General features: G+C 42.2%; 1 protein-coding gene across 2 annotated transcripts in view; it reads right to left on the bottom strand.

Moving 5' to 3' along the window:
- The window catches only part of LOC106582346 (voltage-dependent L-type calcium channel subunit beta-4), a 67,915-nt gene that overhangs the window by 3,947 nt on the left and 47,967 nt on the right, over positions 1-16,001 (bottom strand). For both annotated transcript variants that reach the window (XM_014165364.2, XM_014165366.2), the window contains 9 exons: positions 15,512-15,642; positions 12,394-12,470; positions 11,332-11,351; positions 10,542-10,622; positions 6,009-6,067; positions 4,444-4,553; positions 2,288-2,439; positions 1,729-1,824; positions 827-1,021 (listed from right to left, as the gene is read on the bottom strand). In XM_014165364.2, coding sequence (XP_014020839.2) covers positions 827-1,021; positions 1,729-1,824; positions 2,288-2,439; positions 4,444-4,553; positions 6,009-6,067; positions 10,542-10,622; positions 11,332-11,351; positions 12,394-12,470; positions 15,512-15,642 — 921 coding nt within the window. The remainder of the gene's footprint in view (positions 1-826; positions 1,022-1,728; positions 1,825-2,287; positions 2,440-4,443; positions 4,554-6,008; positions 6,068-10,541; positions 10,623-11,331; positions 11,352-12,393; positions 12,471-15,511; positions 15,643-16,001) is intronic.

Genomic DNA, 16,001 nt, shown 5'->3' with positions numbered 1-16,001 from the left:
GTTCCCCTTGCTCTGCAATGGCTGTGGCTTTTGTGGCGCGATGGGTAACGATGCTTCGTGGGTGTCAGTTGTTGATGTGTGCAGAGGGTCCCTGGTTCAATCCCAGGTTGGGGCGAGGAGAGGGACGGAAGCTATACTGTTACACTTACAATGTTTTATAGAACAACTAAAGTTACATTAATAACTTTAAATTAAGCATATAGAAGTGCCTATTTCTTTGTTAACCACTCAACACAGAATAGCCACATGTGTGCACTCTCAAATCATTTGGAGAAAATATGTATATTTTGTTCAATTGTTTTCTTCATACAATAATTTAAAAGAATAATGTCACAGAATTCTAAGCAAATCTTGTCTGCTAAATGAACTAGTGTAGCCCACAGCCATATGGCAGAGCCAGATCAGTACCTAACATAAGGACAACTCAGAGTATGCTACTCTGTTCTTCTGAAATAGACTACATTTTCTTCATATCATGTTTCTTTAGACCTGTCTAAAATAAATAATGGATATATTGTGAAGGTGTAGGCTATATTACATGGATTTATTAGACTTTTTAAAATGTAGATGTTCCAAAGGTCTACATCAGTGGCTTGTAGACTATGTGTGGAAGCCAGGACATGCTAAATGTTTTTATGTTAATTAACGGTCAAATACCGTGAGACCAACAGTTATTTACTTGACAATCACCAACTGACAAAATGTTGTGACCGCCACAGCCCGAGATAATAGCTATTGCCACCTCATCTACTTTAACACTATAAGACCAGTTTCCCAGTCAAATAAGAGGGCAAATATCAGTCAAAGTAAGGTCAGGTTGATTCACCGGTTGGTTGACCAGCCCAGTTATAGCTGTGGGGTACGGAGAGAGGGCAGTGGATCCCAGGTTGCGGCCCAGCAGAGGGTTAAGAGGGGTGCTCAGGGAGGTGTGTGTTGCCCTCCAGTAGGCTTCCAGGTACTCTGCCAGGTGATCACATGCATCCTCCAGCTGATTCTCATCCAGAATGATGTCAAACATTTCCTAAGAGACAGGGGGAGGGGAGAGAGAGCAAGAGAGCGAGAGAGACAGAGTGACAGAGAGAGAGGGAGAGAGGGGAGACCAGAGAGACATTACGACTTAGTGACTGAGGGATTGAGTTGCTGGTAGTAGCAGTTAACAGGATGTACTGTCGGTTATTGTCCCTTATGGGAGGCCAGAGACCAGCAGTTAACAGGATGTACTGAGGGTTATTGTCCCTTATGGGAGGCCAGAGACCAGCAGTTAACAGGGTGTACTGAGGGTTATTGACCCTTATGGGAGGCCAGAGACCAGCAGTTAACAGGGTGGACTGAGGGTTATTGTCCCTTATGGGAGGCCAGAGACCAGCAGTTAACAGGATGTACTGAGGGTTATTGTCCCTTATGGGAGGCCAGAGACCAGCAGTTAACAGGATGTACTGAGGGTTATTGTCCCTTATGGGAGGCCAGAGACCAGCAGTTAACAGGGTGTACTGAGGGTTATTGACCCTTATGGGAGGCCAGAGACCAGCAGTTAACAGGGTGTACTGAGGGCTATTGTCCCTTATGAGAGGCCAGAGACCAGCAGTTAACAGGGTGTACTGAGGGTTATTGTCCCTTATGGGAGGCCAGAGCCCAGCAGTTGACAGGGTGTATTGAGGGTTATTGTCCCTTATGGGAGGCCAGAGACCAGCAGTTGACAGGATGTACTGAGGGTTATTGTATACCTACCGGAGGGCACTGTGCTAGTTTATCTGCTGCCACCAGCTGCACGTTCAAGTGTTTGCTCTGGGATTTCCCTCTCGACTTGATCAACCGCTGCAGAACCTGTGGATAGTTTATATATTCACAGTGCTGGACTTGGACTGAAATAGGCTACGGTACACATTTTGGGTGCCGGTACTGTTTATTTTTAGGTGCAGGAGCTCCACAATACTTTTGAGATAATATTCTATAAGAGGAACAGGAGCTCAAGCTGTAGAACATTTTATGACGAGCTCCTGCCCAAGTCAAGCACTGTATATATCAAGTCAGAAGAAAGCAGCAACACAAATCAGCATGGGTCAGGGATGGAAATAGAAAAATGGCAAAACTTTGAATTCACATTAAAAAAAACTCTTACATGTCACTCGGTGGCAGAGGAATTTGGGTACAACTGTGTGTATAAAAACAGCCGAATTCATACATGCCAAAATGATTTTACTCTCGGAGCCTGGTTCCCTCCCATTTCCACCTTTGGTATGTAGCAAAATTAGAACCATTTGAGGATAAGGGGAAGCCTAAAACTTACTTTAGGAGAGGACACTTTAACATGGACGATGATAGGTGCTAAGGACGTCTTTATGAGCTGGGTTGGATGGTTGATTGTGTCAGCATCCAAGACCACCAGCTGTAAGGATCTGGCCAGCTCAAATATCCTCTCAATCTCACTCTGAACCTCCGCTGTGGGGAACCAGAACAGTGATCACAGATGGTGGATGAACAACCCTTTATAATGCCAAAATCAAAGACATCAATTCAACACATTCTGTGTAATACACACTTTATAGTACAGCATGTACAGTACCAGTCAAATGTTGGGACACACCTACTCATTCAAGGGTTTTTCTTTATTTTTACTATTTTCTACATTGTAGAATAATAGTGAACACATCAAAACTATGAAATAACACATATGGAATCATGTTGTAACCAAAAAAGTGTTAAACAAATCAAAATATATTTTATATTTGAGATTCTTCAAAGTAGCCACCCTTTGCCTTGATGACAGCTTTGCACACTCTTGGCATTCTCTCAACCAGCTTCATGAGGAATGCTTTTCCAACAGTCTTGAAGGAGTTCCCACATATGCTGAGCACTTGATGGCTGCTTTTCCTTTACTTTGCGGTCCATCTCATACCAAACCATCTCAATTGGGTTGAGGTCGGGTGATTGTGAAGTCCAGGTCATCTGGTGCAGCACTATCACTCTCCTTCTTGGTCAAATAGCCCTTACACAGACTGGAGGTGTGTTTTGGGTCATTGTCCTGTTGAAAAACAAATGATAGTCCCACTAAGCGCAAACCAGATGGGATGGCGTATCGCTGCAGAATGCTGTGGTAGCCATGCTGTTTAAGTGTGCCTTGCATTCTAAATAAATCACTGACATTGTCACCAGAAAAGCCCCCCAAACCATCACAACTCCTCCATGCTGCATGATGGGAACCACACATGCGGAGATCATCCGTTCACCTACTCTGCGTCTCACAAAGACATGGCGGTTGAAATCAAATATCTCAAATTTGGACTCATCAGACCAAAGGACAGATTTCCACCGGTCTAATATCCATTGCTCGTGTTTCTTGGCCCAAGCAAGTCTCTTCTTATTATTGGTGTCCTTTAGTAGTGGTTTCTTTGCAGCAATTCGTCCATGAAGGCCTGATTCACGCAGTCTCCTCTGAACAGTTGATGTTGAGATATGTCTGTTACTTGAACTCCGTTAACTCTAATGAACTTATCCTCTGCAGCAGAGGTAACTCTGGGTCTTCCTTTCCTGTGGCGGTCCTCATGAGAGCCAGTTTCATCATAGTGCTTGATGGTTTTTGCGACTGCACTTGAAAAAACTTTAAAAGTTCTAGAAATGTTCCAGATTGACTGACCTTCATGTCTTAAAGTAATGATGGACTGTCGTTTCTCTTTCCTTATTTGAGCTGTTCTTGACATAATATGGAATTAGTCTTTTACCAAATAGGTCTATCTTCTGTATACCACCTCTACCTTGTTACAACACAACTGATGAGCTGAAACGCATTAAGAAGGAAATAAATTCCACAAATTAACTTTTAACAAGGCACACCTGTTAATTGAAATGCATTCCAGGTGACTACCTCATGAAGCTGGTTTGAGAGAATGCCAAGAGTGTGCAAAGCTATCATCAAGGCAAAGGGTGGCTACTTTGAAGAATCTGAAATATATTTTGATTTGTTTAATAACACTTTTTTGGCTACTAAATGATTCCATATGTGTTATTTCATAGTTTTGATGTCTTCACTATTATCCTACAATGTAGAAAATAGCAAAAATAAAGAAAAACCCCTGAATGAGTAGGTGTGTCCAAACTTTTGACTGGTACTGTATAATTAAGCAATAATGCACGAGGGGGTGTGGCATATGGCCAATATACCACAACTAAGGGCTATTCTTAAGCACGACGCCACGAGAAGTGCCTGGATACAGCCCTTAACAAACCCCCAAGCTGCCTTACTGCGATTATAAACTGATTACCAACATAATTAGAACAGTGAAAATAAATGTTTTGTCATAATACCCCTGGTATACAGTCGGATATACCATAGCTTTCAGCCAATCAGCATTCAGGGCTTGAACCACCCAGTTTATAATTTCCTTTTTAACATATACAAAACATCTGAGTGAAGAATAACAGTATTCAGTGTCATCCAGATGATACCTAGGTTGGACCTGGTGTTGGATCTTTCGATGATGGCCCGCTTGCTGGGGTTGTTGAGCACTGACCTCTTGGCCAGAGCTATATCTGCTGTTACTCTCGTAATAGATATCCTAAATGCAACAGATTCAATGGATACAGAATATCACAAACCCACATGTAAAGTATGGCTACTACCATGTTTATAATACTAGAGAAAGTGTTTAGTCAAAACAGGTGGTCAGATTATTTACTTTGGCAAAGTATTCAATGATCATGTATAACTGCTTTACATATCCTGAGAGTACAAAACATTAAGAACACCTGCTCTTTCCATGACATAGACTGACCAGGTGAATATTAGCCTATCACTTGTGAATGATGCCCAGCGTAATAAACTGCATTTTTTCGAGACTTTTTCTAAACACAGTCGCACACCTCATGTAGCCTAGCCCATAGGCCTATATGTTTTGTTAAGGTTTGTATCACAACTAAAGTGGCCAAATAACTTCTTAAAATTAAGCACATTAATCCGCTTTACAAGGGGGCTAGAGCCTAACTAGCATATATAAGCAGTGCGTGAGTTTCAAGTTTGGGGAAGAACATTTTCACCATAACAATGCACCTTTATAATAAAAGCATTACATGCATAATTGCATTTGAGGTCACTTTTGATAATAGTGTTTTCCCACTAATGGAACATTTGTATTTATAGCCTACTACCATGTGTGCATTGCTGCGCTTATTGTATGAAGAAATAGCCTAATAGTTTAATACAAAAAATGAAGAACACCTGCTCTTTCCGTGACAAAGACTGACCAGGTGAATCCAGGTGAAAGCTATGATCCCTTATTGATGTCACTTGTTAAATCCACTTCAATTGGGAGTGCTACGCAATATTAGGAAGGTGTTTACACTGAGTATACCAAACATTAGGAACACCTTCCTAATATTGAGTTGCATCCCCTTTGCCCTCAGAACGCCTTAATTCGTTGGGGCATGGACTTTAAAAGGTGTCCAAAGCATTCGACAGGGATGATGGTCCATGTTGACTCCAACGCTTCCCACAGTTGTGTCAAGTTGGCTGGATGTCCTTTGGGTGGTGGATCATTCTTGATACACGCGGGAAACTGTTGAGCGTGAAAAACCCAGCAGTGTTGCAGTTCTTGACACACTCCAACCTGTGCACCTGGCATCTACTACCATACCCCCTTTAAAGGCACTCAAATATATTGACTTGCCCATTCACCCTCTGAATGGCACACATACACAATCCATGTCTCAATTGGCTCAAGGCTTCAAAATCCTTCTTTAACCTGCTCCTCCCCTTCATCTAAACTGATTGAAGTGGATTTAACAGGTGACATCAATAAGGGATCATAACTTTCACCTGGATTCACCTGGTCAGTCTATGTCATGTTTTGTACATTCAGTGTATTTTCCGCACTAGCTTATAGTAGTTTGCATAGGTGCCATGAGCAGCTGAGAGCCTGATGCTACAGTAAGCATGCAGAGTGTTAGTGCAATATGAAGGGATAGGGTTGACAGTATGCAGGGACAGGGATAGTGCCGACAACACAACTCCTCACCTGCCATCAAACCTGTGCTTCAGGAAGTCAAAGAGCGCTTTCTGCATCATGTCTGTCACCTGCACACGCAGCACACAGAGCCAGGGAGAGCAGCAGAGGATGGCAGAGGAGAAAGTTAGGAAAGGATGGAGAAAAAGGAGGGAAAGAGAGAAAGTGAGGTTGAGAAAGTGAGGGAAAGTGAAAAAGGTTGACAGCCAGAAAGGAAATAAACCAGTAGAAATTCATTGACAATTCCTCACAGCTACAGCAAGCCTTTCGAAGAGCCTTCCTCATGGCAAGAAAGCCCTTGTGACAAGACCCATTTCATATGGTGAAGCTACATACCTTGATGTTCAATGTTAAAAAATAGCACATGTTATGGACAAAGGTGCCCAAGGATGTCAAAAGAACAGTTGTCAACCTTGTCTTCCTTTTTGATTTCAGTATGAGTGCTAAATTAAGACCCTGTCCCATATTTCCCCATCTACCACCATTACCCATCCAATAAAGATTTCTCCATATTCCTCATTATGACATCCAACCGTTAGGTCCATCCAAGCTCCTCTTGCCCTGCCTGTGAATTATCCCACTGGTCCAAAACATCCAGCAAAGGAGAAGCATGATCTCTGGTTTTTTTCCACCTCATTTTCTACAGAATTAATCCTGGTTACATTAAATAAGGTGATTAAGGCCTAAAATGAAGTGTCATAAAAACTCGGTGTGATGAATTGGGCTATAGCAGATCAGACCAGTCTCCATTAATGCTATTTTTGCAAGGTATTTCAATTAGAATCTGAAGATGAAAAGAACTGTAGTTGCAAGGACAAGGCTAGCAAGGAGCAGGGAGCAATTGTTATATGGTATATCCACATATATAACGACAAGGAGTTGAAGACAATTTGTGTGCTTTGCACACAACAATAACCATATTCCATATACACTGAACAAAATTCAAAAGGCACTCGCACATCTGAGCTATGTTTTTTTGCAGGTGCATGGTAACAGTTGAATAAGATGAGAAAAAAGAAGAAAGCCGCACACTGCTCTAGATAGTATCACTGCTTTACATTTCAACCTCAAGGCCTTCGTCAGAGCTTTGTGAGTTTTCTTTTAAATAGCACCCTTATAGCTCCACCCACATCCATTCAATGCATCGAATGGGCTTGGAGTCGAGGGGAAATAAGTGTTACACAAATATAACAATGTGCATTTCATAAATATTCTAATAAAGTGTGTACGTATTAAACACGTCTGTAAAACCACAATGACGACATCGACCCATCAAGCAAGTTTTCATAAATCAATAAAAACTTCAGAGTAATCTGAAATGGTGGAATTAATTCATGTTCACATTTACAGCATAACATACATAGGCATTTCATCATTAAAACCTTTAACAAATAATGTCTAGAGGGTGAAAATCCCAAAACATTCTCTTAAGCTCAGCATATTATTTATATCACCTCCCCTGTCTGATATCTTAACTTTCTCTATGACACAAAATCTAAAGGTTTTTGGTTATTAAAATGTACTGAGACTGGATAATCCCTGTCGTGTCTCCTGATTTAACTTTTATGTTAAGTAATTGTCTGTTTTAAAGAACGAGAGGTTTTACCTACATAACACAGCCCACATGGACATTTAATCATGTAGATAACATGGGTGGTGGAGCATGCTATAATGTCATTTATTGTGAACAGTTTTCCTGTATGTGGGTGGCAGAAATATTCACACATCCTAATGTTACACTGTGCGCAACCTCTGCATTTATAGCTACCATTCGGAAGAGGGCGTAAAAGAGCCTGGCTCATTTTCTTTTGTGGCTGGCTGTTGGCATGGACCAAAATAATTGCGTAAATTGCGACCTCTCCTATATACAATAAGTGGTGGATCGTTAAATACAGCTGGCAAAGCTGGGTCCGATGATAAAACATGCCAGTGTTTCTTGACAGCATCTCCCACTTTGCGCGAGTTCATGTGGTGGTGAACATTATAGTGTTCTTTAGCTCTAGTGGCTCTTTCTGTAGCAGTTCCTCTCATGTTTTCCCTAATGCCAAATTAAGAGCTTCATCCACACATTGTGAAGAGTAGCCTCTTAAAAACCTATCGTGCAAATCCGCTGCTTTTTCTAGATAGTCCTCTGTGGAGTGGCATATACTGCGCAGTCTGAAAAACTGGCTTCTAGGAAGTCCTCTTTTTAATGGCTCGGGTGGAAGCTGTCCCCCTGTGATAAAGTATTTCTGTCCATTTCTTTTCTATACAGAGTTGTAAACAGGGTTCCATTTGATTTCTCAATCGACATGTCGAGGCAATGAACACGTTTAGTGTCACATTCAATAGTGAATTTGAGATTGGGGTCAATGTCATTGAGTAATGGTATCAAGTCTGACAGCTCTTCTCTCGTCAATATATTGATACCACTTCAGGACTTTACTCACAAATGGATTTTCGTTTTCATTGTTAACAAAACGTACAAAATGTCCCACATAAAGGTTAGCATAGCTCGGAGTGAATGTGGAGCCCATCGATGATCCATTCGTTTGGAAGTAGTATTCATTATCAAACCTGAAATAGTTATACATGAAAACATATTCAGCCAGCTCTAGAATAACGTTTGTTGGTGGGTAGTTGTTAGTATCTCGGTCTCTCACATCGTGAGCACGGTCTGCCAGCCCCCAGTATGGGGAATGCTGGTATATAGACTCTCGACATCTAACGTGACCAAAATACAGTCTTCTGTTAATCACGTTAATGGTGAAATCTTGTTTATGAAGTCTATTGAGTCTTTAACATATGATGGCTATGCTTGCAGATGAGATTTAATAAACTAGTCTACAAAGTTCGACAACGGTTCAAGAATTGAGCATATTCCTGCAACCACTGGTCTGCCTGGATAATATACAGTGAACAAAAATATAAACGCAACATGTAAAGTGCTGGTCCCATGTTACATGAGCCGAAATAAAAGATCCCAGAAATGTTACATATACACAAAAAACGCATTTCTCTCAGGTTTTGTGCACAAATTTGTTTACATCCCCTGATAGTGAACATTCAAGTCTTTGTAGAGATAATCCATCCACCTGACAGGTGTGGCATATCATGAAGCTGATTAAACAGCATGATCATTACACAAGTGCACCTTGTGCTGGGGACAATAAAAGGTCACTCTAAAATTGGCGGTTTTGTCATATTACTCAATGCTACAGATGTCCAAAGTTCTGAGGGACCATGCAATTTTCATAATGACTGCAGGAATGTCCACCAGAGCCATTGCCAGAGAATTCAATGTTCATTTCTTGACGATAAGCCGTTTTAGAGAATTTGGCAGTACGTCCAACCGGCTTCACAACCGCAGACCACTTGTAACCACGCCAGCCCAGGACCTCCACATCCAGCTTCTTCACCTGCGGGATCGTCTGAGGGGAGGAGGGCGGGGCGCTGAGAAGTATTTCTATCAGTAATAAAGCCCTTTTGTCGGGAAAAACTCATTCTGATTGGCTGGACCTGGCTCCCCATTGGGTGTGCCCCTTCCCAGTAATGTGAAGTCCATAGATTAGTGCCTAAATAATGTATTTCAATTGACTGATTTCCTTATATGAACTGTAACTCACCAAAATCTTTGAAATTGTTGCATGTTGCGTTTATATTTTAGTTCAGAATATTTCACAGGAACGTTAACATTTTTTCTTTTACATTTCACAAGGGACATTTTTTGAGGAAAAAGGATGTTCGGTAAGCTCTCTTGACATTGAGCATTAATAACAACAGCATCATGCTGTTCACACAAGTCAGTGTAATTGGATCGTTTGGACCTATAGACACGTCTCTGTAAATTCTGCAAAAAAAGTCACATTAAGAAAAAGAAATTGTGCCTCCATTTCATCCACCTTTACATAACCTTGTCTTTGACAAAAATGTCTTGTTTATTTTTTTACACTGTATCACACACACACACACACACACACACACACACACACACACACACACACACACACACACACACACACACACACACACACACACACACACACACACACACACACACACACACACACACAGAGCTTCTTCTGGTGCTGTTAATCTCTGTGTTTCTAATTTCAAGCCATGCTCTACTTTTGCAGACTGATGTGTTTTACCCAGAAGGTTGTTACCACGGCAACACAGTGGCGCTGCGATGAGGACCGACGATGATCCTGGCTCCCCACTTCCCCCATACATATCAAGGAAAAGATGCTGCCCTCCTTTTTCTGCAAACCCTCATTGGTGGTTAGTTACCAATGAATGGATAACCCAGACATAGCTGTTATTTTTGGATACCTCCAAATATCTACTCTGATAATGAACGGGGGAGTTATTCACTGTCAGTGAACCTCTTCAATGAAGCTGCATCTCAACCACTGGTCTGCATGCTGACGGTTCCAAAAGGGAGAGCTGGGAATTGGAGTCACTGTATGGCACACAACCAAATATTGCAGTTGTTCTGAATAGCTGTTTTGGAGGCCGAATAAAACACTTTACAAGAGACTGAAATATTATTGTTATGATGCCTACCTCATATCCCTTCAGGGACGGTCCTACCAGGACCACTGGTCTCATGGAGGGGACCACGTCATAGGGAGGGATGTGTTCAGTCTGTAGCAGAGGTCGAGGGTTAGAGGGAGCAAAGACACAGCAACAGTAACATGTAACATCACATTCGCCATTAAGTCCTTTTATTAGGTATTATTTAATACCAAGAAAGTGTATCTGTGGAATTACAGTGTTACAACAGTGTTACAACACAGGTACAAAATAATGAGTATAACAGTAGCTGGATATATTACTATCAGCCATTAAGTTATGCTATTAAGACATTGGGACGTTTCTGTTTTACTTCCTGATAATGTGCTGAAAAAGTGTTATAATTACAATACTGCCAGCAGATCATTGTTAAAGATGAGCCATCCAATTCATTTATGCAACTCCTATTTTTCTTTGGTCAATCAATTTAATAGCATCATTAAGCCCTGGTACTTGCCAGGGCTGGAATGAAATAAAAGAAGACAGGTCTAAATGGTATTAAAGTGAGCTCAATCAGGTCTGCAAAGACACTTCATAGTATTTATTCCTAAGATATTAATTGGGGTGAATAAAGTCAAACCTATTAGTTAGTCTGTATGCCTATAATAAAGATTGAAACGCTGATATGGAGGATGCCATTGCACCTAGATTAATAATACAGTAATATATATATAATACAGTATATTATTAATCTAGGTGCAACCAGATTCTGTGTGGGGACAGATCTTGGGGTTTACCTGTGCGTGGATTAAAGTGAATAAAAAGTGTTTATACTACTCACCACTTTCTGCTTCTGTTTTCCTGTAAAAATGAGAAAACAACTGATAATTGCCTTTGAATGCAAGGCGGAAACGTAATACAATATACAGTACAACACATTAGAGAGATACCTTTTCACTATTCCTCTAATACTGATGGAAATATTTCAAGAGTACAATAATGGATGCAAATACCTTATCACACAAATAAATGAAGTACTACATGTACAGTATGTAGACAGTATATTAGTGGTCAAAACACTTGATTTATTTGTTGCTTCTATTCCAAACCTTCCTTTGCAGGTGACAGCCTTGGTTACACTTGTTAAGTGAGTCTGCTAAAGCCTTTGGTAAGTTGCATTATCATTTAAAAGTGTTTATTTCCTTAAAAATAAATTAAAATGGAGTAATATTTCAATTTATGTTAAGATGGATATAATATTTGGATAAAGCATCTCTCATCTTAACTTGTCATCAAACCATAATATTTCACCCAACAGAGTTGGGGCTATAGGGTTATGTTTGTCTTAAAGCAAACTCAATGCATGGACATAATGCTTGTCCATAATCCTCTTGGAGGAAGAGGAGGAGGAGTGGACTGAGAGTGCATGGCTCACCTCATTCCAGTCCAATAGAACGTGCATGGCACATTCTGGAAGACACAAAGATCGCACAACTCCACATTCCATCCACCTAACCTCCAGCCACTGTTCCCTATTTTCACATATTAACTTACTCTAAAAGTTTGTATTGAGCAGCTGCAGCATTTTGAAGTAACTCGATTTTTCTCATTAGAGTAGAACAATGACATTGGGTACATATACTCTGACAACCATTCAGTTCATAGTTCACTAATGTGAAGTGAGCGACAGTTCGTCTAACACTGGATTTGATATGTTAATAAACATATAATAAACAATAATAATACATAAATAATAATAGTTAATAAACAACACACTGAGCAACAATGATATGGTATGTTAGAGACAAGGACAATTAGATCATAGTTTTAGATGATCAATTAATCATTCTGACAAACGGGTAGCGAGGCGCTGGACCTAATAGGCTTCTGTCTGGAGGCTCACCTGCAGAGGGAGGGTTGGATTTGAACCCGCCTGAAACCATGTCTCCTAGACTGGAGGAGGAATTCCCACTGGACTTACTGCAAGGCACAAAGGATAATAGACAGAGCGAGAGAAGAAACATTAATGTGGAACACAGACAGATAGTCTCATCCATCACGGGAGTCCCACACAACTCCCATCCTCAGGAGAAACAGGGTAAATAACAGTTCTCTGTCTTTAATCAGTCATTTTATTGTTACTTTAGACATCCTTGGTGTTTTAATGTTATTTAATTATTCTCTGTTATTGCCTTTTGCTTGTTTTTATCTCTTTCATTGTATTATTTATTACTGTAAGTTTGTTACAGTTTTAAATGCACTTCTAAACTAAAGTTTGATTTGTGTCCATGTTGAATATTTAGCATTAGAATATAATGATCTACCAGTAGAATGATCTACCAGTAGAATGGTCTACCAGTAGAATGATCTACCAGTAGAATGATCTACCAGTAGAATGGTCTACCAGTAGAATGGTCTACCAGTAGAATGATCTACCAGTAGAATGGTCTACCAGTAGAATGGTCTACCAGTAGAATGGTCTACCAGTAGAATGATCTACCAGTAGAATGGTCTACCAGTAGAATGGTCTACCAGTAGAATGATCTACCAGTAGAATGATCTACCAGTAGAATGGTCTACCAGTAGAATGATCTACCAGTAGAATGGTCTACCAGTAGAATGGTCTACCAGTAGAATGATCTACCAGTAGAATGATCTACCAGTAGAATGGTCTACCAGTAGAATGATCTACCAGTAGAATGATCTACCAGTAGAATGATCTACCAGTAGAATGATCTACCAGTAGAATGGTCTACCAGTAGAATGATCTACCAGTAGAATGGTCTACCAGTAGAATGGTCTACCAGTAGAATGATCTACCAGTAGAATGGTCTACCAGTAGAATGATCTACCAGTAGAATGGTCTACCAGTAGAATGATCTACCAGTAGAATGGTCTACCAGTAGAATGGTCTACCAGTAGAATGATCTACCAGTAGAATGATCTACCAGTAGAATGGTCTACCAGTAATGGTCTACCAGTAGAATGGTCTACCAGTAGAATGGTCTACCAGTAGAATGGTCTACCAGTAGAATGGTCTACCAGTAGAATGGTCTACCAGTAATGGTCTACCAGTAATGGTCTACCAGTAGAATGGTCTACCAGTAGAATGGTCTACCAGTAATGGTCTACCAGTAGAATGGTCTACCAGTAGAATGATCTACCAGTAGAATGATCTACCAGTAGAATGATCTACCAGTAGAATGGTCTACCAGTAATGATCTACCAGTAGAATGGTCTACCAGTAGAATGGTCTACCAGTAATGGTCTACCAGTAGAATGGTCTACCAGTAGAATGGTCTACCAGTAGAATGGTCTACCAGTAGAATGGATGAATACTATAAATACATGCTAGAATAGATGAGTATTGACAACACATTGTTCCAGGAATTGTGATAACAAAGGGGCTGGAATTAAAGAGGCTAATATATAATTTATGAGCAGTGATTGTCTTGGAAATAATATCTATCGAGGCACTATGTGAGATGACATACCCACTGTTTTACCACAATTGTTACATAACGTAACCCTCGGCAACATGAGGCCAATGCTGAAGTGTCCTTTAAAGTAGACAACAAAGAGTTAAAACAGAGCTGAATGACTCAATAGTGGGAGAGTGACTATTCTCTCTGTCATAGTCGGCAATGAGGAAACTAATATAAGATGATGCATATCATCTCTTTCATATTAGTGTCACCTAAGAAACACGTCACCAATCTGTTATTATGAGTAAACCATCCTAGTTACCGCAGAGCCAGACCTGAAGTAGGTGTCCTCTCATCAGACCCACCCATGTCACTTTCCCTCTTCAGTAACCTTTTATAATACTTTTATAAATGCTTAATAAAGTAGTTTATAAATAGTTGATTAATGCTTATTCAGGACATTTCTTAGAAGCTGTTATCCCCTCTCCAACCCCCAACCCACCCTTCAACACACCCACCCAACCAACCCCCCCAGTCCCTAAACCCACCCTCCAACACAGCCCCTCCACCCAACCAACCCCCCCAGCACCTAAACCCACCCTTCAACACACCCAACCAACCCCCCCAGCTCCTAAACCCACCCTCCAACACAGCCCCTCCACCCAACCAACCCCCCAGCTCCTAAACCCACCCTCCAACACAGCCCCCTCACCCAACCAAACCCCCCACACCCTAAACCCACCCTCCAACACAGCCCCCTCACCCAACCAAACCCCCCAGACCCTAAACCCACCCTCCAACACAGCCCCCTCACCCAACCAAACCCCCCCACACCCTAAACCCACCCTCCAACACAGCCCCCTCACCCAACCAAACCCCCCAGACCCTAAACCCACCCTCCAACACAGCCCCCTCACCCAACCAAACCCCCCCAGACCCTAAACCCACCCTCCAACACAGCCCCCTCACCCAACCAAACCCCCCAGACCCTAAACCCACCCTCCAACACAGCCCCCTCACCCAACCAAACCCCCCAGCCCCTAAACCCACCCTCCAACACAGCCCCTCACCCAACCAAACCCCCCAGACCCTAAACCCACCCTCCAACACAGCCCCTCACCCAACCAAACCCCCAGCCCCTAAACCCACCCTCCAACACAGCCCCTCCACCTACCCAACCAAACCCCCCAGACCCTAAACCCACCCTCCAACACAGCCCCTCACCCAACCAAACCCCCCAGACCCTAAACCCACCCTCCAACACAGCCCCTCCACCTACCCAACCAAACCCCCAGCCCCTAAACCCACCCTCCAACACAGCCCCTCCACCTACCCAACCAAACCCCCAGCCCCTAAACCCACCCTCCAACACAGCCCCTCCACCCAACCAACCCCCAGCCCCTAAACCCACCCTCTAACACAGCCCCTCCACCTACCCAACCAAACCCCCAGCCCCTAAACCCACTCTCCAACACAGCCCCTCCACCCAACCAAACCCTCCCAGCACCAGCCCAGCCCATTCGCCCAACCAAGCCCACCCCCTCAATAAACTTCTCATCCCACAGCCCCTGCCCAGCCCCTCAACCACGGCCTTACCCGTAAGAGCGTGTACCTCTCTTCTGCTCCTGCTGTAGACGGATGTTCTCTAGTTTCAGAGGGCTGGGGATGAATCCGATCTCACAGCCCTCCTTCACCAGCCGGCCGATCCACCAGTCATTACTGTACTTCTGTAGTGGACAAGACAACATAAAACAACACAATGAGTGAAGTGAGTGTGTGTGTGTTTGTGTTTGTTATACACTGACATATACACTCACTGCTGTACGTCTGTAGTGGACAAGACAACACAAAACAACACAATCACTCAGAACAGAAGAGAGTGTGCAAACTCCACAGAAAAATACACACTATATGTGGTTGTGGGCAATGCAACACAAAACGAATGTCTTAGAACAAAAGTGTGTAACAATTCATAGACATACAGTCAGGGCCGGCTCTAGCCTTTTGGGGGCCTGTCATGCCAAATAGTGTCCCCCTCTGCGTCACAATGGGATTCGATGAGTTCTAGCTTCTGTTGCTAGGTCTG

The sequence above is a fragment of the Salmo salar genome, chromosome ssa21 (assembly GCF_905237065.1).
Source record: "Salmo salar chromosome ssa21, Ssal_v3.1, whole genome shotgun sequence".
Taxonomy (NCBI): Eukaryota; Metazoa; Chordata; class Actinopteri; order Salmoniformes; family Salmonidae; genus Salmo; species Salmo salar.
The sequence above is the reverse complement of the archived record's forward strand: the minus strand, read 5'-3'. Positions and strand labels throughout refer to the sequence as shown.